This window comes from Ixodes scapularis, unplaced genomic scaffold (genome assembly GCF_016920785.2).
Source record: "Ixodes scapularis isolate PalLabHiFi unplaced genomic scaffold, ASM1692078v2 PGA_scaffold10__122_contigs__length_95168666, whole genome shotgun sequence".
Taxonomy (NCBI): domain Eukaryota; kingdom Metazoa; phylum Arthropoda; class Arachnida; order Ixodida; family Ixodidae; genus Ixodes; species Ixodes scapularis.
In genome coordinates this window covers 64,980,758-65,008,330 of record NW_024609836.1, presented here as the reverse complement: position 1 = coordinate 65,008,330, position 27,573 = coordinate 64,980,758, and the positions used below count along the sequence as shown (strand labels likewise).

Below are 27,573 nucleotides of genomic sequence, written 5' to 3'. Positions count from 1 at the left end.
CTGCTCCAACATCCCTGGCGTATGCAGTATAACTGCTGCAACCCGCATCAGCTGTCTCGGCAAAGGATCAATAAAGACATATCGTTTACTACTATACTGCGCGCGAAGACACGACGTTTGCTACAAAAGCGGACATAGCGCATCCCTCACCTCTTCCATGGCTGCTCTCGCGGACGAGGTCGAGAATCTCCAAAGGGGGCAAACGACCACACACCAGGTCTCACATCAGCAAAGCTACTTTCGTTGCGGCAGGCAGGATATTTCGTACGTAGTTGTATTGCCAGGATAGAGAACAACGGACAAGTAATCAGCTCTAACCGACGTTGGAACCAACGGCGTTCGGAAAACTGATCGGTGCCTCAATTCAGAGCTCTGCGGGGGCTCCCGTCAACCAACACGGGACTCAACAAACTACACCGCATATCACGGTACGAGGGACCATGGCAGGTGTTTTACTAGACTTCTTAATTGATTCGGAGTCGTCAGTGACTCTCATTAGCTTTGATGCGTGAACGCAATTAGTGGATGCAAAGCTCGCAGTCGTATTGAGGAGTTCCAGGGACGGTGTCACCGCCCTGGCGGCCGGTCGCCGAAAGAGGACGTGGGGGATAGGTTCGCTGGGCGTCGACTTGGTGTAAATGCGTTGGCCGCGAACGTAGGCTTATAAACTTCGGCAGCAAGAATATTACGCGGCTCTAGTGTTCCGTTACGAGCAACAGAGGTGACACGATCTGCTACGACTATCTACGACCACCCGCCGCAGCGATGCAGGCGTCGAAGGAGCGCAACCTGTGTACTACGCAGTCAGCCGCCGTCGCCCGACGCAGGTCGTTTGGCATTGAGGGCTTTCCGCCCCGGGTTCTTCGCATGTACTTGGAACCGAGCATTATTTCCTGTGCTTGTGTATGTGCTCAGGAGGTGAATATGAACCTCATAGAGCAGTTCTTCAGACTCAACAGCGACTCAAAGTTGACGGCGGAGGGGCTTGCAGCAACGCTTTCGGTTGGTGCACGGGTGCGACGACTACACGGATAAATTTTAAGATTGCTGCTAGCAAGGTGGGCCATAGTCGCTTTATGTTGACACGATTTTGAGTGCAAGTACTCCGTGCAAAGGCGAATCTATCGCGTTTCTAATCCACCTTTGTTTTCGTTGTTTTTCGCACGCACGACTGACTGCTAAGCAAATGCTTCTGTACCGATCACGGAGTGAATGTCTTCCGCCTCACATTGCGGAACGCCCAATAAAAATTCATATTCGTTCAGCGAGAAAACTTTCCTTTCGAGTGACCTTCTTTGATTGATAATTTATCCCGCACTTAAGTGCTTTAATCAACACGATCGATTAAGTTTGCTTCCCAAGTTAGGACATTTTTGTGCCACATGCGGCACTAATGCTTGGCACGATGTATGCCACTGGTGGTATTGTGAATTGGTTTACTTCCAAAGCTAACAGTGTGACAGGTGGAACCGTTCAATTTGCTAAAAATGTGATGATATGGGAATTTCGTTGCATAACTAGCGTTTTACGTTTAAGATTGATAAGAAACATGGTCATGTGATGATGCATGTCTACAGCATAAGCTTTGAAGATCCAGAATGGATGTGCTATAGGCTACAGCCTCAAGATGTTTAATGGACCAAATTGGTGATTACACGGCAATAAATATTGTGGTGGAAAACTGCCCATTGACTCGGTGAGTTTTGATCATGACAATTGGTGTGCTGTTGGCAAATTGGGTTATGGCACACCTTTTCCCTGACCAACTGGCTTCAAGGGACATTGCATCTAGATGTGCTTAAATATCTTTATTTCAAGGTTCAGTGGACCCCTCTGCATCATTACAGGAAGGCAGTCTCAAGCCACAACAAACCAGTGAATATACAATGCCTAATAACAGGCACCAGTGTCCAGGTGTATAGTCCGCAGAAGCCAATATGAGCCTAAAAATGTTTGTTTTGTTTAGATAGTTTGCATTTGGTGTATAATACGCAGGGCCCAATTTCCGCGCCCAGTGCATAGTCCGCCAAGCTGGTGCGTTGCGTCTTCGTGCTTTTTTTCCTGGGTGGTATTTTCTTCAGAAGTTCTTCCGCGAACGCTATTGAGCCTGAAGAACTGCTCTTGCGGCCCATATCCAGCCACTGAGCACACACAAGCACAGAAAATAACACTCAGTGCCAAGTACAAACGGAGCACCTGGGCGGAAAGCCGTGAATGCCAAACGAGCAGCGTCAGGTGACGGCGACTGACTGCGTTGCGCCCCTTCGACGCCTGCATCGCTGCGGTGGGTGGTCGTAGCTAGTCGTAGCGAGATGATCTTCACTTCAAGTAAGAAATCTTGCCATACCATAGTCAAGATATGTGTGCAAGTGTTCGATGACGTGGGCTCTCTCACGTTGGTGCAGTTGTCATAAAAAAAGGTACATATCAGCAATGTTGCGTGTTTGAGGCTGAAACTATGACGCATACTTATCTAAACCTAAATTTATCGGTCTGCTGCTACAAACATTTTCGTTGACGTTGCTTAGATGACGTAACCGTTCAGGCCTCGCAATAAATTGTGTTGCGAACTCTTCGGTTGTGTATGAAAACCTATTTTTGCCCTAATAAAAGACATTTTCAAAAGTACACGTATCTTCTGCTGATGCATCAACTGCGTACATCTACCTCTTAGCATAACCACCTTTTGCCATTCATTCTTGAGCACACTCAAATATCAGCTTAGGTTGCTCTTGTTTTAGAAGCTTTGCCCTGTTCTGTAGAAAGAAAACAGTTAAAAAAGCTTTACCTTCGTTCTCCTTCTCGCATTTAATACAGACTTGTTTGTCAGCAGATCACGCACACAGCAGATATCACCGTGGCAGATACAACTCGAATGACAGATGAGACTATTGCTATTACAATAAAGCTTTCCACAAGAGCCAAAACGAGGCTTGTAGGGGTGCACAAGCACATCGAAATGAGATTGGCGCTTCCGGGGCCTGTTTACATAATGCGTAAAAACAGGACGATCGGCGACCAGCTGATCGCAATATAACACCAAGGATACCGATGTTTTGTTGCATAGAACGCAGGATAAAGACCTCAATCCTCCCTTGTATGCTGTAGTTGTCATACTTCCCATCCAACCGCTTTTTAGCACAATTAACTAGAACAACCGAAGAGTTCGCAACACCTTTTAATGCGAGGCCTGAATGGTTACATCATCTAAGCAACGTCAACGAAAATGTTTGTCGCCGCAGACCGATAAGTTTAGTTTTAGATAAAGTACGCGTAATAGTTTCAACGCGCGAACATTGTTGATATGTACCTTTCTTTGGACCCGCGTACATTCGGTTCAACTTGATGACAGCTGCACCAGCGTGAGAACTCACGTCGAACACTTGCACACATATCTTGACTATGGCAAAATTTCTTGCCTTCGACGGGATTGAACACTTCATCTGTAGCATCACGGTAGGTCTTGGTTGAAACGATGATCGTCTCGCCCACGGCAACAAACGGAGAACGACACGTTTTGTTTTATTTATACGCTACCGGTCTACGGGCGTCGCAAACCTATCCCCCTCTTGTCCGTCATGTTGGATCGATCGGAGCGCCCCCTATATTCGCTGAAACTCCTCAATACCAGAACAACGCGATGTACGCGCGCCTTGCAGGGCTTTCCCCAAAAATCGAAAAAAAGGTGTCTATTTTTTTTTTTTTTTTGCGGGGGGGGGGGGGGGGTGGGAGGAGGAGGAGGGGCTAGGGGAGGGCATGGAGGATAGAGGAGTCGTTGCGAACTAAGGGTGTGTGTAGAGAAATCACTGGGACTTTCAACGTGGAAGGCATTTGCTACCCGGAAATCGAAGTTGGAGGCATCAAGACTGTGCACCCGGTGTTAGTCATTCGCGGTAGAACGCAGGAGTGCATCCTGGACATTGAGGGTTCTGTCTTAACTTTCTGGATTTCTCGTTACGAGCAAAGAAACCATGTGCAAAAACTACCGGCGCGAAAATGGAGCCATTGAGAATTTTTATTGCTGCTACAGTACGGCTTCCGCCTCACAGTGGAGTTTTTGTCTATGGCCATGTTAACTATGTTGGAGCGGCCTTTGACGATGTCTTGTATCCTCGTCCAGACCGCCTTCAGCGAAAATGAGCGACGAGCGACATCACTCTGGAGCATCGTTGAGGTTCGGAGAACCGTTCCAGTTTGCGTTTTGAACGACTCGGAACAAGCGCTCCGATTATACCAGGGAACAACGCTGGGGCTCATTCATCACATTAATATTGTGCCAATGACGACGTCTGCTTGAAAAGACCGTCCTCTAACAATGCCAGTAGCACAGAAGAATCCGCGTGCATGACACTTCACCGGAACAAGTAGAACAAGAAACATCTGCTCCATGCTATTCCTTTTGAAACGCAAATACCTAGCCAAGACCCTCTGCGCATAGGAAACCTCATATTTTCCTCCGAGGACGTCATTTCCAAGAAAGACTTTGATCTTGGTCACACAGAAGTGATCGAACACCGTATCGAAACTTACACGTAGAACCTCATCGACGACTTCCGCCACATCTTCGCAACGTCGTAAAGGACAAGGTCGACATGTTGCAAATGGAAGTCATCCAACCATTCGACAGCCCTGGGGCCACACCAATAGTGTTGGCGAAGAAAAAGTTTGACAGCCTACGTTTCTGCGTCGATTACCGTCGCCTGAACGATATGGTACGCAAAGACGCCATCCGTTTCCCTCGAATTGATGACACCATCGAGGCGCTGAAGGGGGCAAAATACTTCAGTACCCTTGACCTCGCGTCGGGCTATTGACAAGTCAAGAGGAACGAAGCTTCCCGCGAAAGAAACGGCATTTAAGACTCTTTCTGGACTGTACGTGTTTGAAGTTGCTTCTCTTGGGGTACTGCAATGCTCCGGAATTTTCCTGTGACTGATGCAGAAAACAGTCAGGGATTTCCCATTTTGCCTCTGGTAGATGATATCGTCATCTTTAGTCGAATGATTGACAAGAATTTCGAACATTTACGTCAGCTGCTGTCCAAGGAGCTGAAGTAAAGGCTCCGTAGTGCATCTCTTAAGATTAACTTATCGAAATGCCGATTCCTTTCTGAAAAAAAAGTGGTGTATCTCAGTCATGAAATATCTGCAAGGGGAATCGCTACTGACCGAGCAGAAATAGAAAAGATCCTAAAGTGGCCTTAGTCATCGAACTTCTCAGAGGGCCATTCCTTTCTGGGCCTCGCTTCCTACTATCGGAAATTCATCAAGAATTTTGCTGTCCTCGCCGCACCGTTGCACAAACTCTTGGAGAAGCAGAACATGTTTAGTTGGTCACCCACCGCCTTGCCAAACTGCATTCGACGAGTTAAAGAGACGCCCACTTTGTATACCCTGACTTCAGTGCTGCTTTTATCTTGGACACTGGTGCCTCCGACCATGGAATTGGGGCGGTGCTTTCACAAAACTTGAACGGCGACGAGCGAGTTATTGCGAATGGGAGCTGAAGTCTTTCCAAAGCAGAACGACACTATACAGTGTCACAAGGAAGGAAATGCTAGGCGCTCACATTTTTTGTAGACTGCTTAAGGCATTACTTACTTGGTTGAGAATTCATACTCAGGACAGATCATAGCGCGCTCCAGTGGTTAGAACATTGAAGTATCCTAAAGGCCAAGTTGCCCGCTGGCCCGAGAAACTAAGTGAATACGACTTTCAAGTTCTGCACCGACCAGGCAATGGACACAGTAATGCAGACTCTATGTCACGACGGCCATCCACCGGCGTGCAGCTTCTGCCTGCTCCACAACAATCGAAACCTTTTTCACTAGAGAAGAATTGTCTCATGCTCAGAGGGCCGATCCTTCGTATCCTTCGTTATCGCTTGTCATGTAAGCACTCAAGGGGCGAGCCTACCGCTTAGCGAGTCTTGAGGATGATAAATAAACTATCACTGGTCGACCAGTACCTTCTGTTTAGGAGTGATGACTCAAGGATTGTGCCAGTTCTTCCTCCTGTTTGGATTTTGAAAGTCTTAGCGCCTGTCCACGACGCCATAACAGGTGGGCACCTTGGTAAAACAAAGACACTTCAAAAAGTCAAAGAAATACTCTTGTGGTCTAGTATGAAGGAGGACGTCGCATTGTGGTGTTCGAATTGCAGTTGTTCGAATTGCAGGAAGCCTCCCCTCTACACTCCGAAAGCTCCACTCGTCACGCAGACCACAGCATTCACATTTGAAAGGATCGGGGTGAACATCACGGATGTACAGCACAAGGAAACAAGTACATACTTGTCGTGTCAGATTATTTCACGTGATGGGTCGAGGCTTTTCCGCTGAAGTCCCAAAAGACCAAAGAAGTGGCCGACTGCCCTGTCCGCAATTTTTTCTTTCATTTTGAAGTCCCTAGAAGTCTTCACTCGGACCAAGGAAGAACGTTTGAAAGCCAACTTTTTCGAGAAGTCTGCCACTTGTTAGGAATGAAGAAAACGAGAACTACCGCTCATCATCGGCAATCAAACGGGTGTGATAGGCGGGACGCTGCAAAACCAATAAACATCGCTCATACAGCGATATCTCTAACGGATCGCCGTATTTTAGGAAAACAAGCGCGCTTTGCACACGGCCGACGAGGCCGATGGGACAAGTCACGTCACGATTCTCAGTGGGGAATTGTAGTAGACCGTTTCCGCCGCCCGCTAAGCACCCGGATAGCGCTCCGTAATCCGCCACAAGACCTTGAACTATGCAGACAAGGCTGGCGGCGCGCATGCGCAGCTGCGGCGTTTTCTTCGGGGATAACGTAGCGGAGGAAAAAAACGATCTACTACAACTCCCTATTAGGGAGTTTTAGTAGACCCTGTTTCCCCCTCCGCTAACCCGCCGCTACGAAGAAACCGCCACTGCGCCTGCGCGCCGATGGCCTTGGCTGTAGAGTTCCGGGTAGCGGTGGGGCTTAGCGGAGCGGGAAACACGGTCTACTAAAACCGTGTTTCCCGCTCCGCTAAGCCCCTCCGCTACCCGGAACTCTACAGCCAAGGCCATCGGCGCGCAGGCGCAGTGGCGGTTTCTTCGTAACGGAGGGCTAGCGGAGCGAGAAACACGGTCTACTGAAACTCCCTATTATCTCTCCTTCTCGCTACGGTACGGTCGAGCTGGTGAACCGAAACGAGGATGAGAGAAGCGAAGCCATTTCCCCTCATTCTCAAATTTTCCAGGGGGACAATGACGTCATAGCCCTCGCTTGATCCCGCCCTTCTTTTCAAAAATTACTGCCATCCGTTTGAGATCTCGATATATGAGTGGTGCCTTGGAGTTCGTAGCGTCCCATTCCAGGCTTCTCCGGCCTTAGTCTGCGTAATCCAAATTTCGGTTGAGTATCGCTTTGACAGGGCGCTTATGTCCATGCTGAGCCTCTAAGTCGATGAATCACAAACGTATTGAGACCTTCGCCTTCCTCTGGTCACGATGGAGTGCCGGTCCAGTGTCCACGAGTTGACAGGGTTTAACCCGCACTACCTCGTCTTCGGCAGAGATGTGAAGCTCCCAGCAAATCTTTTGACGTGTGTAATAGAACACGTCATTAGCACGTTAAAGGAACAGTGACACACCCCCAAAATATTTTTTTTTTCAGTTTTTGCCAGGCGATTTATTATGGTGTCGGTTGACTATCCCATTAATATTTTGCTACAGAGTCACGCATATTTTTAATAAAGCCAAAAAACGCAACTGCTCCAAACCGCAACCTCTGCACGGAGGTCCGAGAAATTGAGAGGAGAGATACGTTACTACACCCAACCGCGCATTTTTTTTTTTCGCGCGCAACAGACGAAATGCGTTGCGGAAACCGTTTGCCGTACGATTCCTTTGCAGTTATGTTTGTTTCATTCGCTGTTCTGTACCTCAAGATTCGTCTTGTACATTGAAGAGTTGGAGATGAGTAGTGAGTGCCCCGTGGTGAATTCCCGTGATCGGCTCCGAAAAGAATACATGTCCGAACAATGCCAAAGAAAACCTCCAAGATGCTACCGCACAATGCCAAAGTGGCATTGTGCGGCAGAGTCTGCACAAGTTTTCGAAAGATCAACGGGATCGGAACCAATGGATGGCTGCGATTCCTGTAGAACAGTTACGGGCACCTCGGAAAGCGGTCACTACCCGATTTAGATGCTCCTTGCATTTTGTAGAAAGTGATTACATTGTGTTCACAGGTGTAAAAAAAAAAAAAAAGAATCCCATACCATTTTGTTCAGCAACGTATCGTCCACAACAGATTTTTTCAGTGATAATTGTAAAAAGAATATATGTAAATATAGTAAAAATGTCTGACAAAAAAAAAAAAAAAAGCAGTACGCTCTTATTAAAGATTGAACCTGAGCCCGCTGCGTGTGAAGCGGACGTCTTTCCACTGAGCTTACTGCAGTGGAACTCTTTGTGGTGACGCAGCCGGTGTACTGTAGGTTGGAAAGTTTGCTGTCAATTTCTCTCCAGCAAAGGCACTCCCGACTCGAAGTCAGGCAGCACCACGCATTGGCCCCATTCGCACCTAGTAAAGAAATCGTACGCGTGCATATTTCACTCGAAGTACGCACTTGCTCGTGCTTGACGTTTGCACGAGCGATGTCTTCAGCCACGAGAAGTGCGACGGCTCGGCGACGTCTTCGCGCAAGTCGGCTTGGTGGTCTGGCGTGTCGTACGGGATGAGTACCAATTCTTTTGATCGGTCCAAACTTTCTCTTTCGAAGGAAGACAGATTCGACGGTACCGTGAACGACAGCTCTGAAGTAGAGGTCCCACGTCCGTCGTCCGCTGCCATCGCCGTCCAGCCCGCGAGACCTACGATACGCGATACGACAACGCACCGAATGCCTCCGGTTCTCCGTGAAACTTTTTTTTCTTTTTTTCAGTAAACGTATTTGCAGCGTTTTAGAAGCCCCCCCCCCCCCCCAAAAAAAAAAAAAAAAAAAAAAAAAGGGGGGGGGGGGGTTTCGTAGTTTTTTTTATTTTTAATACCGAGTGTCTGCTTTCAATGACCTACGACTTTGACTAAATTTGGTGGTTGTGTCTAAACCTTAGAAAACGGCCCGTGACCACGGAAAAGAGTGAGCGTGACCCAAACCGGCCAGTTCTCGATCGGCGGTTTTGGGCGGAAAGAAACCGAATTTCGAGCCGCAAATTTTTTTCTGGGTAGTTGGGCTCTCATATGTCACGTACAACTAAAAACCTCGGTGAGCATAAATACCCTGTTAGTGTCTCTCTAAGACAGCGCATTCGGCAGACTCAAAGGAGCTTGCAGATGGTACGTACATATAGCTGCTACGCTGCATAACACCGAAGCAGAGCGCCGTCAAAAACAGTATTACAATCGGAAATTTCACGAGCAAGATTTTAAAGTTGGCGACGAAGTGTTCGTTCACTGCGCACCGGTGAGACGGGGCAAATCGTCAAAACTCAACTTGCCATGCCATGGACCTTTTAGGTGGTATTACATGGACCCTATATTGTTGCCAAGAAAGATACAGAAACAACGTTTCGGACTGAGCTTGAGGCCTCTAGACGCAAGCTCTCGTTGTGCATCGTAACAGACTAAAACCTTACCAGCGACCCCAGTCATCCCGGTGCCCTAGACAACTCAACCACAGCAGCCTACCTGCAGGCGAAAGTGCTACAGAAGGTCCCTTGGACGTTCCCTTTATCCCCGAACAGGAGCGGTAACCACATATAACAGATATGACTGTCCACCTGGGTTGTTTGAATCCGAGGAAGAGACACGGGACACTCGCATTGCTTCTGAACAGGATGAACAGCCCCTACGGTAAGCAGTGGCCCTCCGCCTTACTTGCTTCGGTCATGTCAAGATACGATGCAGCCTTCTAGCAGTGTTGAAGCGGTCTGCAATGACAACCTGTTCAACGAAATCGCGACTGAAGAAACACAGGAACATCAGTCATCCGAAATACTAAGTGACCCAAATGCCGAACCTGTACCAAATAATCAAGACGTCAGACCCCGAGCATCGTCGCCAATGAGAATCAGAAGCCAAGAAGAACCTACAGAAACACAGCAGGCGCCAACCGTGCCAATTGAGAAGTAGAGCGCTGGCTTTAGTCTGAACCTGGGGAACCGTTCAGATCTATCTCTGCCAGCACGCTTCCGAGACTTTAATTATCCTCACATTAGTCCACGGGTCGTGAACTTTTCCACGGGAGGAGAAGGTGTAGCGCGGGAAAGAAGGCGATGTAGCGGAAGAAACAAAAAGACAAAGCGCACGTGCCACCAGTCAAGCAGCTGAGACGGTCGACGAAGGGACAGTTCGGGGTTAAAACGATCTTTATTAAAGCGTCACAAAGGCAACGAAGAAAATCACGGTTCATGATGGGAAGGTCCGGAGAACTCGCACTTGGAATGCTTCATGTATTCGTGATGAAGTCATCGTGCTGTGTGATGCAGTCTATTACCTCACGAACTTTCACCTCTCTTTCGGTACTCACCAATTGATTCTACCTCAAGAGCTGTTTTGCTCTAAGTACAGTGTCACTGGATATCGGTGAACAAAAAAGCGAATATAAGCTAGGTGGTGTGTTATAGGCAACATCACTCTCAAGGACAAATCATCATCTATTGTTAGGATATATAATATACAAATTTTTGAAACCGTTATGTCCGGGTTCTACGAATTTACGACATCCGTCATCGTGGCCGTCGCGTGTTTTGTGCTGACACCGCCGGGCTTTCGTCAAAACGAGCGTATAAATGCTCACAGATTAAAAATTCGACGAAACCGAAGTGACTGCAGTCGGACGAGCGAGTCCATGCGATTTTTTTTTTGTCATTCGGGGTCGTCCTTTCTTAAATTGTTGACACCACTGATACAGTCTTGTCAGTGACAATGTTTGTTCCTCATGCCATGCTCGCAATCTCCTCAAAAGTTCAGCCGGTTTAATATTCTTGCTCACCCAAATCTGGTTATTCCCTGCTGCCCCACAGCTGCAGACGCATTGCTCGCCACCATCAGCTGGAACTACTGCGATGTGGCAAATACGTGATTTCGGGCGCGGGGTGTTTAATAGAGACTATAGGCGTTAAGGGCCCTCCGAAAGTTTCATCGTGCTAAACTTGTTCAGCGATTTCCTACAGGCAAAAGGCCTGGTGAACCTTGAGCGGCCCTTGTGGATTGTAGTTTTCTTTTCGGTCGAAAGTTCCCCTCGTCACGACTTGTGGACGGTCCAGACGGTGCCTAGCGGGTTTCCAGACACGGCGACCACCTTGTAGCCCATTCCTTCCAGCTTGTTGAGCACGGAGCCCGGAAAGTCATCTGTATGGACCGTTGCACTGCGGAGACAAGCGTCGGTTTGAGTTAGTGACACCGGGATCGCGATATCCAACAGCATGACAGGCCGGCTCTTGTGAAGCGTTGTCACTTCGCGACCACTTTTGATGTATGGACGGGATAGGATCATGAAAAACAGTAGTCGAAGACGCGTTCCAGGAATCGTAGTGTCACTAAATATGATTTTTACTTTGTCTGACTAATCCCACACCAATCAACGAATTATATGTACACCCGTGACCCAGGGAATACGAACGGTTTAGTGCGAATCGTCGTCAGCATGCCAAGCCTTCTGGTGGAATCTCGTGGTACTTCACCGGCGATATTACTATCGGCATTTCCTGCCGTGGCATTACCTTCACTGTTAACTACACGTAGCGCGACACAAGCTGTTTTGATAGTGCACTCTTAATAACCCTAGTAGTAGTTATACTAGGAGAAGGCTAGTAGCTGCTTGTAACATACGTTACTAGATACCTAGCAACCGTAGGTAGTAATGGTCAAGCTAGCAACGGTTACTAGGTCAACAAGCTATAATCACAGTTATTAACCCCTAGTATATTTCACTACATTTAGCTAGTAACTGGTAGTAACTAAACCCAGGTGGAGCTAGTCAAGGTCAAACTTAAAATTTGCAAAAAAAAATTATCGCTGGCATATTCATTTTTTACGCTGCCTATATGCACATTTGCACACACATTATACAGTTAACACATACCAAAGTTTGAACACAGTTATTACGCACAACACACACGCGAGAGACGCTAACCCTATTGCTACCCCAATAGCTACCCATGCGTCTTTTATACTGCTCATTTGAAAAAAGTAGGTTGGTTAGTAACCCGGCACTTCGTCCGTTAACGATGTTACAAATATGGTGCTTCTTTCGCACCAATATTGTTCTCCAATAGTGTTGCTAAACATTCCAAGTAATGCATCTCTTACTAAGAAGTAACGGTACACACACAGTAATTTTTGCGATAGCCTATAAAACAATGTCCTCATAGGTTTCCAGCAGCCATGTTCTCACTTCCCCTCATAGCAGCTGCAGTTACTACCTGTCGCGCGTTTCAAATAGTACATAGTCGGCTCAACGTCAGCGCGCTGCACGTCGAACTGAAATTTGGAGGTATCTGATATAGAACAAGGGGTGTAAGAATATTTCTGAGAGTGAGGGGGCATGTTGTCTAGCTTTTTTCCTACAGAGCTTAGGGCTTACCGGACGCAAGGCCTACGCATATAATTATTTACGTCATGACGTCATCTACCTCAACCAAATGGGCACGAATGCTGCGTCAGCGTTTGGATGGGAGTCGTGTTCAATAGACCCCTTGGTGCCATTTTCCTGAGTCCGCCATCTTTTGGGCACAGCGACGCCGGAAATGCATTTTTCTCATTGGAAGGGGCCGGGAAGGGGGGGGGGGGGGGGGGGGGGGAAATAAAAAAAAAAAAAAAAAACTGTTGCCAAGATTTTGGTGTTTATAGAATGTTTATTATTACTACCTGTATCGTGTGCCCATACATTCACCCGAAATTCCTCAATGGGATATTGACACAAACTGATCAAATAGTAGTAGCTATACGATGGCATCAATCGACGGTGTCGATGTAAAATGCACTGGAAAATCGGGCGCCTGCACGTAGAAAGCTCACATTTTCAAAGAAGGTGTATTTTAATCATAGACGCACTCCTGTGAAATTTCTCGGCGCAGCGTTCCTGTGAAGAGTTATAACAATGCATTCTTGAAGGATTCAATAAAATTTACCACCGGTGGACGCGGTCGTCTTTCGGTGATAAACCTTCACTGGTAATGCCTTCTTTTATTTCAGCACGTTTCCTGCTTCTATGGTCGTCATTGAAAAGAGGGTTAAACAGTCTGGGTGTATGTTAGAGTGTCTGCCTGGACATAGCAGGCTGGCTCAACAAGAGCAAAATGGTGTTTCGAAAACCAGACACAGAAATACAAGCGAGAATGCCGCGATTCTTCGTGTGTGTTTGACGACCACCGTGAAGCGGCGCTTGAACACAAATCGCAGTGCGATCTCTCCTTTGACAACCTGTGTCGCCTGCTAAGGCATCCTCTTTCTTGCCTTGGGAGTTGGGATACTTCTGGGATACATCTGTAGGCAGTCCCTCGTTCAAGAAGGGCTTTCTTCTCGCGCAGACCATCTCCACGCCTCGCGCTTCGGCTCTCCCCGTTGCTCTACCACCAAAACAGAAAAAAAAATTTTTTTTTTTCTTCACCCTTTTTATTTTGATGAAAAAGAAAGACCAGCGAAGCTGTACCATGGTGGGAATGAAGTAATGGCCGGCCGCAAGTCGGTAAGCCAGGGTCTAAAAGCTGGAAAGGTTGCCGCCATCTATGAGCGACGGCGGCGACCAGAAAACCGGAAAGCCGGTTATCTGGTTGCCGCCGTCGCTCATAGATGGCGGTAGCTGTCCAGACTGTTGTGTCGACATTTGTTTGCAGGCGGACACGTTCCTGAGGAAACTAACTCTTAACAACACTGCTGAAAAAAAAAAAAAAGGAGCAGCTGCAAGAAAGAAAAAGAAAAGTTAGAAGAAATCCTGGTATTCTTTGGGAAACGTCACTGCTCAGATTAGAAACAAAACGAAGAAGCCGGCTGGCTGGGGGGACAAAAACGGTGCTTTGCGCGTTCCCCCGCATGGCCAACCCGCGAACCCAGGGAAAACGACCAAGCAGGGAAGGAGACAAGATCTCAGTGCCTGTGCTATGCAGGCAACAAAAGCCGTTTTTTTTTTTCTCTTAGTTTTTCAGGAGCTGCCGTGTCGTCCGCGGTTTATTGACACTTTGTAATTTTTTTTGGACTTTCGTGGGCGAAGGTTGTGCCGTGATTTGGTGGGTAACCAACCGTAACAAGAACAGAGCCACGTGCTTGCCCTTAGCCAAGTACGTGGCTTGGCGGAGCTGAGCAATAACGGGACCACAAAGTGGAGGAAGTGGAGGCATTCTTCAGTAAGCCTCGAGCCAAACGCGCGGGGGCTCAGCATATTGCCCAGCACCCCCTGAAAAATGTTAGTGGGTGCACAAGCCCCCGTCGCCCACCCCCTCCCCGGCTCCGGGGTCCTTGTCTGGGCACGCATTCTATTGGATACGAGAACTCCGCCTGCGTTCGGCGTGGACTCGGCTCAGTTCGCGCTGAGAACGAGTCCGTTCGGTAGATCAAATCACGTGTGCTCTATGTACCCAAGAAATGGCGACCGCCAATGTTGCTTGATGGGGTTTTGAAAAGAGTTCCTTGATGCTTCTCTGATTCCCGGGATGCGCACCAAGTGGTAACAACGTCACGCGTTTGCGCGGAGCCTCGCTGACGTAGACATCCCATGGAGCAGGAGCGAGCTTTTGCTCGGGCTGCACGGCTGCACAAACACACCCCACCGCGCCTTGGGGTGGGGTTCTTTGCTATTCATGGTATTCTTTTCGCGTGTTCGGCAACATTACAGATTCTACCCAGCGAGATACTGGCGGTGGCATTGGGATCGCCTAACTTGTTGAGGCTTGCGCTGTTGCGCACGTCGTCCGAGGCACCCGACGGAGTCTTCGATAGTCATCAATGCCGTCCTCAAGCCGCTCCTCATACAACTTCTTCCACGTATTTTGTGTTGCACCCACCCGTTCACGAAGTTTATTTCTTTTAGCCGGAAACAGCTCGTCGCCTCCTGCATCTAACAGCGCTGCTGCCATAATCGTGTATCGCCGATTCATCTACTCCACCATTTTCTAGTCTCGTCAGTGTGTACCATGCTCTGTTGTTGAGTGTGAGACCGGTAAATGCGTCTGATAACGCTGGCACCCCTTTGGGCTCCCCGCAGTTCGTGTGAATGCTGGAGTCAAGGAAAGAGCCCCTCAGGTTCCGCCGATCACTGACGTCACGTGACGCATATTCCTCCCGGAAAAGCATCCCCCGTGTGAATATCCCTTCAAAAAACAACGTTGGAGGAATTAGCATAGCAGTGGCACGATTTCCGTCAAGTGCACCCGGGCAAATAAATAATAGCGCCCACGTTTAAGGGGCTCGATTTTCACTCGTGAATGTCGTAGAAGTGGACCGCTTCTTTTGTACGAGAGGCACCATCTCGTGCAAGACTCAATCATATGTGAAGGAGTCATTGAATTGACCTAGCGCTTAACATCCCGACGAGAGCAGAGCTTAAAAATAAGCCAATAGGTTACGAGACACTTTAGGGCTGGGATGGTTAAATCCTTGCCTGAATGTATATTTGCGTGAGGCAAACTACAAACCTGACTGAAACTGCTATTTTTGTCTTTGAAATTTAGTGGTAAGCGGTTTTGTTATATACCTGACTTTAGTTACTTTAACTATTCAGGACGTGTAAACTGATGCAGGTGTTTCTTATCTGAATATTGTTATTTACTTTATAAAAAAAAAGAAAACAGTGACGGCTGCCGCATTCTACTCACAAACCTTATTGGATTCTGTGGGCTTTACAAGTTATTACATTCCAAAGCGAAATAAATAAACATTTGACCTGTATTGAAATCGAACTTTTTTCCCGTATTGCGAAACAAATCTGGAATAACGATTAAGGAAAGACGGTTCAATTCAAGCTGCGGTAGAACTGTGAGGATGCGAGTCACTTAAGTTGACGAACAGGTTACGCGGAAACATTTATCTCGCAATTAAAAAAAAAAAAAAAAAAAAAGAACACACTGCGTGTTAAAAGGAACCATGACAACAAAATTAAAGCTGGGTTTGTCCCAGGCAGGTTGAGGAATGTAGGAGCCAGCATCATCTGACGCGTGACGAAAATTATGACGTAACTTTCTCACTCAAGGTTCTTTCAGTTCTTTATTTTATTTAGTGTTCCAGGTCCTCATGACAACGCGTCGCATTTCACCGCAGGAACATGTCATGAGATGTTCGCTCATCGATTCCTGGTAGTATTGCACACGTTCGCCAAAAAAAGTAAGGGAAGAAAAGAAGCAAATACTTCGTTTTGTATACGCGCGAATACATTTTTTTAGAGCGCAGCTCTTAGGCGCCCGTTTTCGGCCTTACCGGCGTCGCCGTCGCCGTCGGCGTAACCGTGAGGTCACGTGACCCCTCTGACACCGCGTGGCTCCCTGAGGTCACGTGACCCCCCTGAGGTCACATGACCCCTTCCCCCGAGGTCACGTGACCCCCTGACGTCACACGACCCCCCCTGAGGTCACGTGACCTCAAGGAGTCACCTGATCTCTCAGTACTCTCCCATCCCCCACCTCAAGAGCTGCGCTCTAACCGGCGTTACAGGGAATTGTAAACGGCTTTTATTTTTTTTTAATTGCAAGAACTGTATCTCGCCTTATTTTGATGACGGGCTACGAAATAGTCAATTAAAACGTGGCAGTTACGGCGATTTATATTTAGAAAAAAATCATTTTAGTCATGTGTCCTATATAAATACTAGTTATGTAATTGTTGTAACCAGAAAAAAAAGGAAAAAAAACCACAAAATAGAAGATGCGCAGAGTCTACGTGGGCCTGCGGAAATGACGATGGATCTCACATGCCGATGAGGCGGTGACCGGTGGAGCCCCGGAAGGAAGACACGTCTGACAAGGGTACCTCGAGCCGTACTCACTTTACCAACGCTCAACAACCAGGGGCTCAACGATTTGGAGGTTTGGATTTGGACGCCAACGGTGGTTGGTGGCGTCATGTGCTACTGTAGATTATTTTAACGAAAAAATTCAAATACTACAATAATGAGATCATCACACTCGTGTCCTGACGTCCGCCACGGCCGATAACGCTATCCTGAAAATATCGCTTTATTTCAAAAGCTTTACCCCCCCCCCCCCCCACACACACACACACACACACACACACGTGCAAATTCAAATCTAATACAATCCTTAAATGCATACAGGCACGAAAGAGCCCCAAACTCTGATTACATAGGTGCTCGAGCCTGCTGCAAAATGTGCAATAATCCGACTTACTACAAGTCAGACAACCGATTTCTTGCGAGTTCAAACATGGAAAAATGGTTAGCTTTCGTCCATTAACAAACGCTACGGCGTCGCTACCACACGGCTTGGTTCTCTTCTACCTCATTCGGCAAAACGCAGCAAATAGGTGGTGTACAGGTGACGGAGCCTTAATTTCGATCAAGAATGTTTTCATGCTGCGAGGCTCAAAACTAGACCATTCCCATGACACCCGATTTATCAGTCATTGGTTTCTCACTTACAGTTTCTTTCTTATAGTGTTCTTGTGGAGGTGCAGGAATCTAAAGATGCTATCCGAGAAGACGTTGCGGAAATTGAGTATTTTTGTATAAATGCCTTTGTGGACTAATCCATTGCCGTCCCATTTCAATTGTAACGTTCCAAGGCGAGTTTCGAGCTCCTTTTACTAAATCATCTCCATTGGCCCCATGACCCACATACAACCCTTGGTGCAGCGGATATTGGTGCTTTTAATTCATTATATTTTTACAACGTACCGGTTGTTCATGAGTATAGAAAATAAACAAATGAATGAAATATTGAATTATGGTTGTTCCTGGGTATTCTTAATAAAGATTATTATTATTATTATTATTACTATTCGTCACTACACATGCGTCGAAGAAATTGGTGATTTGAGATAATGCACTTACCGCTTCACCATTAGGGGCTTGGTAACTTTTGCGCCAAGCTGCTTCAACAAAGCTGGGTCCTGGCTCCCGTCAAGGTACGTTGGAAGCTAAAAACGTTCACAATGACAGCATTAAATGTCAGTATAACGCTGTCAACGCACTGGATGTGTAAATAAATCGAACGCAGCTACTGTGTGTTAGTCCGGTGGAACGCCATCTAGACGCTGTACTTCGAAACGTACATATTCCGTAGACTACACTGCAGTCAGCAAAACAATCGTGCGGCCGGCCGATCAACGGGAGGCGGGCCGTGGGAGAGAGCGGGGGGTACTGCTCATGCAACCACAGCGTCTATGATCAGTCCAGTAATTAAGGCAATCTAATAACGTTGCTCGTTACTCTAACACAAAACTAACGAAAATAAGTTACTTGTTCCCTATTTTTTATTTGTTACCGGAAAAAACAAAACAAAACAACAATAACCAGGTACAAGCAACACGAAACACAATGCGGCATGATGGAACTTGCAACGAAATGCCATATTCCGCTTAGTGTCTCAACTGTTCGTCACGCGATCCGACAAATCCGAACAAAATTTAATGGCACACGTTCGGCGCAAAACTGACCTGACCACGGACATGGCTCCAAACCAGGAGGTAGGGCATGACGCGAGTTTGGAACTGCACGCCGACTCGGTACGCGGAATTTCCGGAAAACAACACCGATGACGGACGCGAATTACGGGCGACCTGTGTGGCGGCTTGGCGGAGAGAACGCGGCTACGGGGGGAAAACAACCGAGGAAATTATGCGCGCCACGGCCGGCGAGAGTCTCTCTTTGCATTTCCGCGGCGCAATCCATGAACGGACGTGACGCCCGTTCCACCTTGAAGACAAGAACTGCCCGTGACATCATCTTTAGCGTCTTTAGCGTCTTTAGTGACTTCTCCTTATCCGCCCCCATGCGGCAAACCCGCCGAAACTCGAGGGCGTCGCCGCGTGCTAAGGTCACACACGTTGTGAGAACCTGCGAGATGTGCTAGCGGTGACGCCGACGCTAGGTAGACGGCGCTGCGTGGACCGACCAGCGATGACGCTGAACGGGGGAAACCGCGCCGGACCCCTTTTCAGGGTGGTGCTAGAGTGAACTAGAGGTGGTGCTGTGCGACGACGCGGAATCGACCTTGAGTCGGGGAAGGTGCGGCGTGGAAAGGGGACGCGCGCGCCACTCCGGGAGAAAATACCCGTCGCCGCAAAACTAACGCCAGCGTTACTAATATATATATATATATATATATATACATATATATATTAGAAAGACACAGAAACACAGTCTTAAATGTAAGGAATTACCGCTACTAATTACTTACGTGAAAAAAAAAAAGTTGTTTATTGTTTTGCTCGTAACGTTACAAGTTCCATTTTTTCACGTTGCTGGATACTTCTGAAGACATGAATACGTATATAAAAATAGGATGGCTCCAGAAATGACCCATTTCTACTCCTTTCACTATCTCACATGTTGCCACGTCTAGATGTGAAGTACGAAGGCTCTGGTGGCACGACCACGAATACAGTAGGAGTTCTGGGTCGAGTTTGCGCATCGTGCTTTGGTATTGAGCTCGCGAGACTCCACCTAACTATCGTCGAAGGGAGGAAGGTGAGAGCGCAGATTTCTGCGGAGCTTTGTTTGCCCTTCCGCTCTTTTACTGTTTACACAAACTGTTACGTTTTCATCATAATGCAATTAGATGCAAAGGTGCGAGCGAGCTGGACAAAAATGACGAGAATAATCCCTGGAGAAGGGGAATAAGAGGGACAAAGGGCAAACATAAATCTCCAAACACAGCTAGGTGACTGGTGAGCGACCGAAAAAATCCGCCTGGTCCGGGTATCGAACCCGGGACCTCTCCATTACAGGTGGAGCGCTCTACCAACTGAGCTAACCAGGGGTTAGACGTCAGTAGAGCAAACGGGTTTTGAGAGGTCCCGGGTTCGATACCCGGATCTGGCGAATTGACTATCATTCACTATATAGCTATTCCTAGCCATTTAATGCCCAATGGGGTCTATAATAGATTTCATATTAAGAAGTAACCACATGACGCCAATCGCATCTTTAAGCACACAGAGAGCAAACAAATGTTAACAATAGACATTCATGGCTGGTTGAAGCCACTCAATAATAGATGGAAATAGTCATTTATAATCAATTTATTGCCAATATAGTCTACAAGTACAAGTATTACATCATTGTCAAATATCAATACAAGTTACTACCTCTCTTCCTAACCGGATGAGTTGCTGTTAAGTCAATGAGGAAGCTCATTGATTTAATAGCCGCAATAATAATATTCTAAAAAAAAAAAAAACAAAAAAAAAACTAATGAATCAACACATTAAAAAAAAAAGAATAATTGTTTGAATTGTATTAAATCGCTAGACGAATCCTGACTCGTGTAACGGCACACTGAATTTAGACTTCAAAAGACCAAGACCTCAGGACGTCATCCATCGAATGAAAAAAATTCAAAGGATCATCATTATTTCTACTAAGTTATACCCACTCGCGACATTTCCGGCAAAAATGGTAAGTGGTCGACTTCCTGCCGCAAGGATCACTTTGTACTTCCGTCGGCCATTTCAATCTGGAGTTCTCCGTATTAATCTCTAAGGTAGTTGCTACACTTGGTTTCAGCTTTAATCCAGGCGCAACCGACGCTACGAGCTAGTGGGACCGATCAGGCAGCGTGAAAAGCGAGAGTCACTGAACCTTTTCTGCTTATGATTAGTTTAACGATGATAGAACACGTACACCAACATCACAAACGCCATAATTGTGCACTTTGACGCCGTCTGATTGGTGTATCAGGTCGTAGCGTCGGTTGCGTCTGGCCTCAATCTGAAACGGATTACATTTTAGCTTCGATAATATTTTGCAGTATCGCGATCACCAAAGCACGAGTTGGAGACTAGAAATAGAGATTGTACTGCATTTTTGTCCTTGCCACCGCCTAACAAGGTCCGATATATCGCATTCATATTTTTGTTATTTTTGCAAAGCCAAAAGAGAGTGGCAATGCAATACAATTTGGGAAGACGTCAAATTTTTTGAGCATTCATTTCTTCGGGAAGTATCCGAGCGAAGTAACGTGAAAGTAACTCGCAACGTAATGAGTAAAGCAATCGACTACTCTTTTTACGCGAGTGATTAGTAACGGTACTAATCCATCGCATTTAATACTGCGTCATTTGTAATACTAATCCATTTTAGTGCCAGTAACGGCACTAATCCAGGGACGCCACCATGTTCTTGCTCTTGCGAACAAGCACGTGCAAGTGCAAGCCTGCCAAAGCTACCTTCAGGCGCCTGCTCCACGTGCTCACGTATGGAGCACCAGTCGGGAACCCATGTTTGCAAACGTCACGCGCATCCTCGCCCGCCGTGACGCGTGTCCGCTTTCGTCGCCGCTCCGGTTGTCGAACATCTGTCGACTCCAGGTTGACCCCGCCCCCCGTCACGCATTACCCGGACTGGCATGACCACTTGGAGTCATCTCTAGTGCACCCACACGGTGCCGCCGCTTGGGGGCGGGCGTCTCACGCCAGCGTCGCCGCCAGCGCGAGAAGTTGGCGCGCTCTGCGGCGAATCTCGTCGACCTTGGCGTGTTTTTTTGTTTTTTTTTTTTCCTTTGTCTTTTCCCTACCGCTGTTCTCTCTGCAAAATCGTCGCCGCGTAGCGGCAACGCAGAGAAGCTCATGAGAGGAGGTCATTTCGACATCTGATTGGTTCTCGTAGGCAGATCAGAAACAAACATAGTTTCAAGTAATTATTTTTACGCTTCCGCTGTGTCATTCCTACGTACTGTCTTTTCCCCCTCGCTGTTCTCTCCGCAAAATCGTCGCCTCGTAGCGGAAACGCAGAGAAGCTCAAGAGATGAGGTCATTTCGACATCTGTCGTCTGCTATCGCTGCTTGGTTCTCGTAGGCAGCACAAAAACAAACATAGTTTCCAGTAATTATTTTTACGCTTCCGCTGTGCCATTCCTACGCACTTAATAGAAGGTTTCTACCGTCTTAAAATCGCTTTGCTTTCATATGTAACACCGGTTCTACGCTACAGTGCAAGAAATTTATGCTGGTCCGCGGTCTGAACGACGAAAACGACCTCCTTTTGTGCACCATTTTGCCTGACCAGCGCGCACGCCTATAGTTCGCTGGAGTCGCGAATAGACAGTTTTATGGGGGTAGCTCCTTTTGAGAGCGAGAGAGAAGATGGAAAAGGGCTACCGGCGGTTTCCCCCTTCTGGTGCGTTAGAAAGAGTGAAAATCCCGGATGAGAGGATTCGCCGGTGTTGGGTGTATGCATTGCCCGAACTTCCTTCGTGCTTTCTCCTCTGTTTTAAAGTCCAAAACTTAATTCGACCCACGGGCTTGGATGGCGACAGTCCCCCGATCATCGGGACACCATTGCTCGGTTATAGGATGCACAAAATAACGACAGAAAACATCGAATGTTGTCCAAGGACCTATGTACCTTGCACGGGCCATGGCAAGTGCGGCTGCGATGTCTTTAAAGGGACACTGACATGGTCTTACTATTTATCCTCGCCGAGGTTTTTAGTTGTACTATGGTGCCTGAATCGCGTCTCCGACTGGTGTGTTTAGCGTCCTATGCCGCCCATTCATCAAAAGTGGTTCCGAAGTGGCAACAAATGACGTCACAGAAGCCGGAGTGTCCTGCTGTTGCCTGTCGTGATCCTGGCGGTTGGCTGTAGAAATGCTGGCGAAAAGCACGAGCGAACGCGAGTGTCGCTGTGGTCACGGCATCCCAATACGTCCCAACTTCCGGCTGCTGTAGTTTCCGTGGACTGTCACAGTGGAGAGCGACCTGCAGCAGAACAGCCGTCTGCCCAAAACTGTTGAGACGCCGCCAGGATCGCGACTGGCGACAGCATGACACTTTTATGACGTCATCAGGCGGAAATTGAGGGACCACTTTTTTGGTCGCGGTAAACACACCAGTCGGAGACACGTTCCAGACACCATAGTTGTACATGACATATGAGCGCCCCACTACCCAGAACAGAATTTGCGGCTCGAAATTCGGTTTCTTTCCGCCCGAAAATCGCCGATCGACAATTGGCCGGTTTGAGTCGCACTCACTCTCTTCTCCGTGGTCACGGGCCGTTTTCTAAGATTGAGACACAACCTCAAATTCAGTCAAAGTCGTGGGTTATTGAAGGCATACTTCGAATATTAAAACAGAAACAAATATAAAACCCAATTTTTGTGGCTTCTAAAAAACTGCAAATACGTTAATTGAAAAAAAAAAAGAAAAACGTCACTGCGTAATTCTCAACATGGCGTCGTATCGCGCGTATCGCGGGACTCGTGGGCTGGACGGCGATGGCAGCGGACGACTTCAGAACTGTCGTTCGCGGTACCAGCGAATCTGTCTTTCTTCGAAAGAGAAACTTTGGACCGGTCAAAACAAGTAGGATTCATCCCGTATGACACGCCCGATCACCAAGCCGATTCGCACGAAAATGTCGCCGAGTCATCGTCCCTTCTCGTGGCTGAAGACATCGCTCGTCTTACAAACACGAATTGTTAAGAGCTTGAAAAACGCGCAAACGTCAAGCACGAAGTGCGTACTTCGAGTTTAATACGCATGCCTACGATTTCTTTACTAGGTGCGAATATGGCCAATCCGTGGTGCTGTCCGACTTCAAGCCTGGAGTGCCTTTGCTACAGGGAAATCGGCAGCAAATCTTCCGACCTATGTCGACCGGCTGCATAACTACGAACGAGGAGTTCCCCCTCGTCTGCCTGAACATTACGATGTTAAAGCTATCGTACTCCGAACCCCACAATAGGAAGCTGCCTATGCCCAAGGATATCCGCAAGTCCATGTTGTTACGAAAAACGACTATTTCGAGCAGAGAGTAGCGTTTCCGCTTCACACGCAGCAGACCCACGCGCATTGCTAGCCAACGGCACCTTTTACACTTTGGTCCCATTGGCTGGTGCGCGCCACACTCTTAGAAAAAAGGGTCAGTATAGTCCTCCCTAAAGGGAGGAACGCTCTTGACACATATGTTCCTTCAGAAAGGGAGAAACTTTCGTCCCTTAAGCAGGGGAGGAAAGGTTCCTCCGTCGACTGCATCTCATTATGGCGGCCACGAATCGAGCAAATCGAGCTCGGACCGGCGACTAGAGAGAACTTCGGCGCGCACTTTATTGGATGAAATTTGGTGACGTCACGACCAATAGGAGCACGGAAACAGACGCGGTCTCCTCAACGCCCGGAGCACGGCTGGGCTGGCACGGCCCGGAGAAACATCGGAAACATCGTGCCTGACGATTTGAACCGTCGTCGAACGAAAGGTGAGTGGTTTGAGTTTTCCTGGGATGTGATCTCTATGTGTGTTCGTTCCACGCGTCCGAGCTGTTTCTTCTTTTCAGATCTATTTGGCGCCGCTGCCTACATTGTTTGAGCCTGCGTTCACGATTAAAACAACCATCGCAGAAAGCTGAAAGCCCGCCGAAGAACGGCTGACTTGCGACCTAAACCTAATTCAACAAAACCATTTCATCCGACAGAATAATGTGCTTGATCTTACATTTCATGTCAACAAAGAACTGCGCTGTCTGTCTTCGTCTTTACATGTTTTATTCTTTCGTGTTTTTCAAATCTTTACCAACCCGCGTCCAATCGAATGCCCCGATCACAACAAATAGTTGGTCGTGCACCGATGGCCCTTATCATCAGCCGGTAAGGCAGTTACGTTTATCGTTTCTATATTTTGACCCAAGTAACGTCATATTCTCAAACTGAAATTCTATCGCCACCTTTAGTTTCACATTCTGGTGCACCGTGCACTTGCAGCTTCCTGCACCCCTGCGAGGTTTCCTGCGATCGTACCCTGTATATATATTATGGATTTCTCGCCGCACGCGAGTGCTCTCGAAGGCGTGCTATACACTCTGTAACATAGGTTGTGTGCAGAAAAGGCACAGGCCCGAGCACGAAAGCGCCCTTTTTGCACGAGCAGCCGTGCAAAAAGAATATTATGCGGAGCTACGCCCTCGCACCCGTGCCTCTGCTGCACACAACTTATTAATAACCGAGCCGTTCTCGTTTTTGTTTTGCATATTACTGTGAAAGAAGTGTCATTGTTGTTTTCTTCTCAAACAAAACTCACACGCTAGACAAAAGCAAACAGATAGGAGTCTGCACATTCACACCCTTTTCTCCCTTGTGCGACAGGTTATAGCTGGTCACGATTCAACACCGTTTCTTTTGAAGCTGATGGCCACCACAAGGCGTGAAAGAGGTGACTTGCAGCTTTGCCAAGGCAGCAGCAAGACACTACAAGCCTTCACATTAACTGGCTAGCCAGTGCTGCTCTGTTCTGAACAGCACTGCGTGCCATGCAGAGGGTTTGTGCAAGCTCGCTGGGTGGCGACGCTAGCCACGGTAAGTGCATCCTATGCAGCTTTCTTTTAGGGATATATGTGGCTTGCAGGCCATGTCGTGCATGTGTCACCCGAGGGACAGCAGTGCCAGTGGCAAGGCTGTGCCGATGGTAATCACCACTGCACTGTGTTTTCATTCAATAACTACTGAAAAGGAACCAAGTACTTCCGAGAGATTCTCGGTTGTGCTTTGATGAACTCCAGCTTGCTTATGGACTTGATGTCTGTGTTAACAATGCAACGAGACTTCTTTTTAGTTTGGGGCGTTGCTTCTGCTGCGGATGACTAGCGTTGCAGTAGAGAAATGTGCAAAATAGTGTAATGCTTGCGTTAGTTACCTAAATTAATGGCGGGAATAACTGACCTACTTTTCCACCGACTGCATTTCTCAGAGGAATAGCCTGGACTAGATAGCTCGCTGCACTATGTCCTTCCTCCTTAGCCTGTGCAGCTCGGCGTCTTTTCCTGATTGTCTTATGTGGCTGCTTCTGTGTTTGCCTAGGCACTCGGTTGAAATAGTGAAAGCTGTCTGCATCGCACATAACAGCCATGAAAGCCAGAGTGGACGTAGCTGGGGTAGCCCCCAATATGGCTTCTCTAGCTCGACACAAGTAATGTTCCTACCACTGTCGTGTAGGATGCCAATCCAAGATTGAAATATACTTGTGCTTTTCATTGCCGTGACGTCACGCAGGCACATAGCCAGGATTTTGTTTTGGGGGTGGGGGGCGGCAGCAACGGGGCGGGCCGGGCCGGGCTCCATGAACCCCCTCTATACTCGGCGACAACTTTTCTTGGCAATGCAGTGGAGGGTACAGACACGTGTTTTCTATCCAATTTTGAGCGCTGGATAAGGCTGTGCGTGGGCTATCGTCAACTTCCTCTGCATTGCCAAGAAAAGTTGTCGCCGAGCATAGTTACGTGCTTGCGTCACGGGATGGACAGGCTCACGGTTCGAGCGGCTGTGTAGAAATGAACTATGCCGAGCATTTGTTTCGTGCTGCTGGGTGGGATTTGGGGCGACCTTCCAAAGCATTCTTTTGATACCATGAAACTGTTTGTGATCAGTTGTGAACAAAGTCTACAGCCCTAAGAGTGAACCTTTGCCTTCCCATGACGTCTCAATTTCAATGTTGCCAGTAGAGCTTTTCACTTTGAAAAACACAATGATGACCAAAATTGTAAATTCTGTAACTTTGCGAAAAAAAAAGCTATTTCGGCCAGATATTTCGGTTACTATTTCAGCGATGTTTGTTGATGTGTTTAGCAAGTTTTTAGGCAAATCGGGGACAATGAAGAAAATGCCGGAGTACCCCTTTAAAACATGGAGTGCACGTAGTACACAATGGAGAAGTTGCTCGCCAATCATTCTCTTAGAAGTGTGAGTTGAGCCCCTTCGAGGCAGTTTACTGCCGCAGCGTGCACTTTAATCCGCCCGAGAAGAGAAAACGAGATGAATGACGAGTAGGATATCTTTGTTCCAAGGCTTCTTGAGACAGGAAAGGCTAGGGAACCAGTATTGTTGCTTCTTACTACCCGGTACGAGACTCAAACCCGACATGCAAGGAAGTCAAAAGGCCTCTTCATGTGCCCTCTTTCTGCTTCCTTGTGCCTTGAGTTTTAGCTGTGTCTACAATTCACGCTCGCCTGCATGCCTACTCTTTTGGTCTCTTTTTTTGTTCACTGTGTTACTGAAGTTTTCTGTCGTTGCTGTCCCAGAAATGCTTTGTGGATGCACAGAAATACAAGGTGCTCGACGCCTGCAGCTCATTGGTATTGCTTTTTCCGGTACCACGGCATGAAGGAGGTGGCCCCTCTCCCTTCCAAGCAGCTGCGATATACTACAAGCACTGGGTTACAACTGCAGCTAGCCCATGGGTACCGTTCTGCATCCTGCACTCCATGTAGTTCCGAGAGCCATGTGAAAAGGCAGGTGTGACCTTTTTAGGCACTGTCACTTTGTTTTGTGCATTTTCTGCCGCTTTTTCGGGGCAGCTTCTTTTTAAGATTCAAATATTAGAAAACGGACTCAAGTGAGAGAGGGGGTTTTCTGAGAAGACTGGCTTCTTTGCTAAACCATTGGGACTGGTATTATATCTATAGAGTTCATGTACACCTTACGTTATGTACTTTTTCTTTAGTTTTATTTTACT

The 27,573-nt window shown here is 47.6% G+C and overlaps 1 protein-coding gene across 1 annotated transcript; it reads right to left on the bottom strand.

Moving 5' to 3' along the window:
- Positions 1-11,141: 11,141 nt before the first annotated feature.
- On the bottom strand, positions 11,142-18,604 carry LOC120839562 (GTP cyclohydrolase 1 feedback regulatory protein-like). The gene is made up of 3 exons (XM_040209870.3): positions 18,566-18,604; positions 17,961-18,046; positions 11,142-11,331 (listed from the first exon to the last, which is right to left on the bottom strand). The coding sequence occupies exons 1-3, from the start codon at positions 18,602-18,604 to the stop codon at positions 11,208-11,210; spliced, it is 249 nt and encodes an 82-aa protein (XP_040065804.2). The 3' UTR covers positions 11,142-11,207.
- Between the last annotated feature and the right edge of the window lie 8,969 nt (positions 18,605-27,573).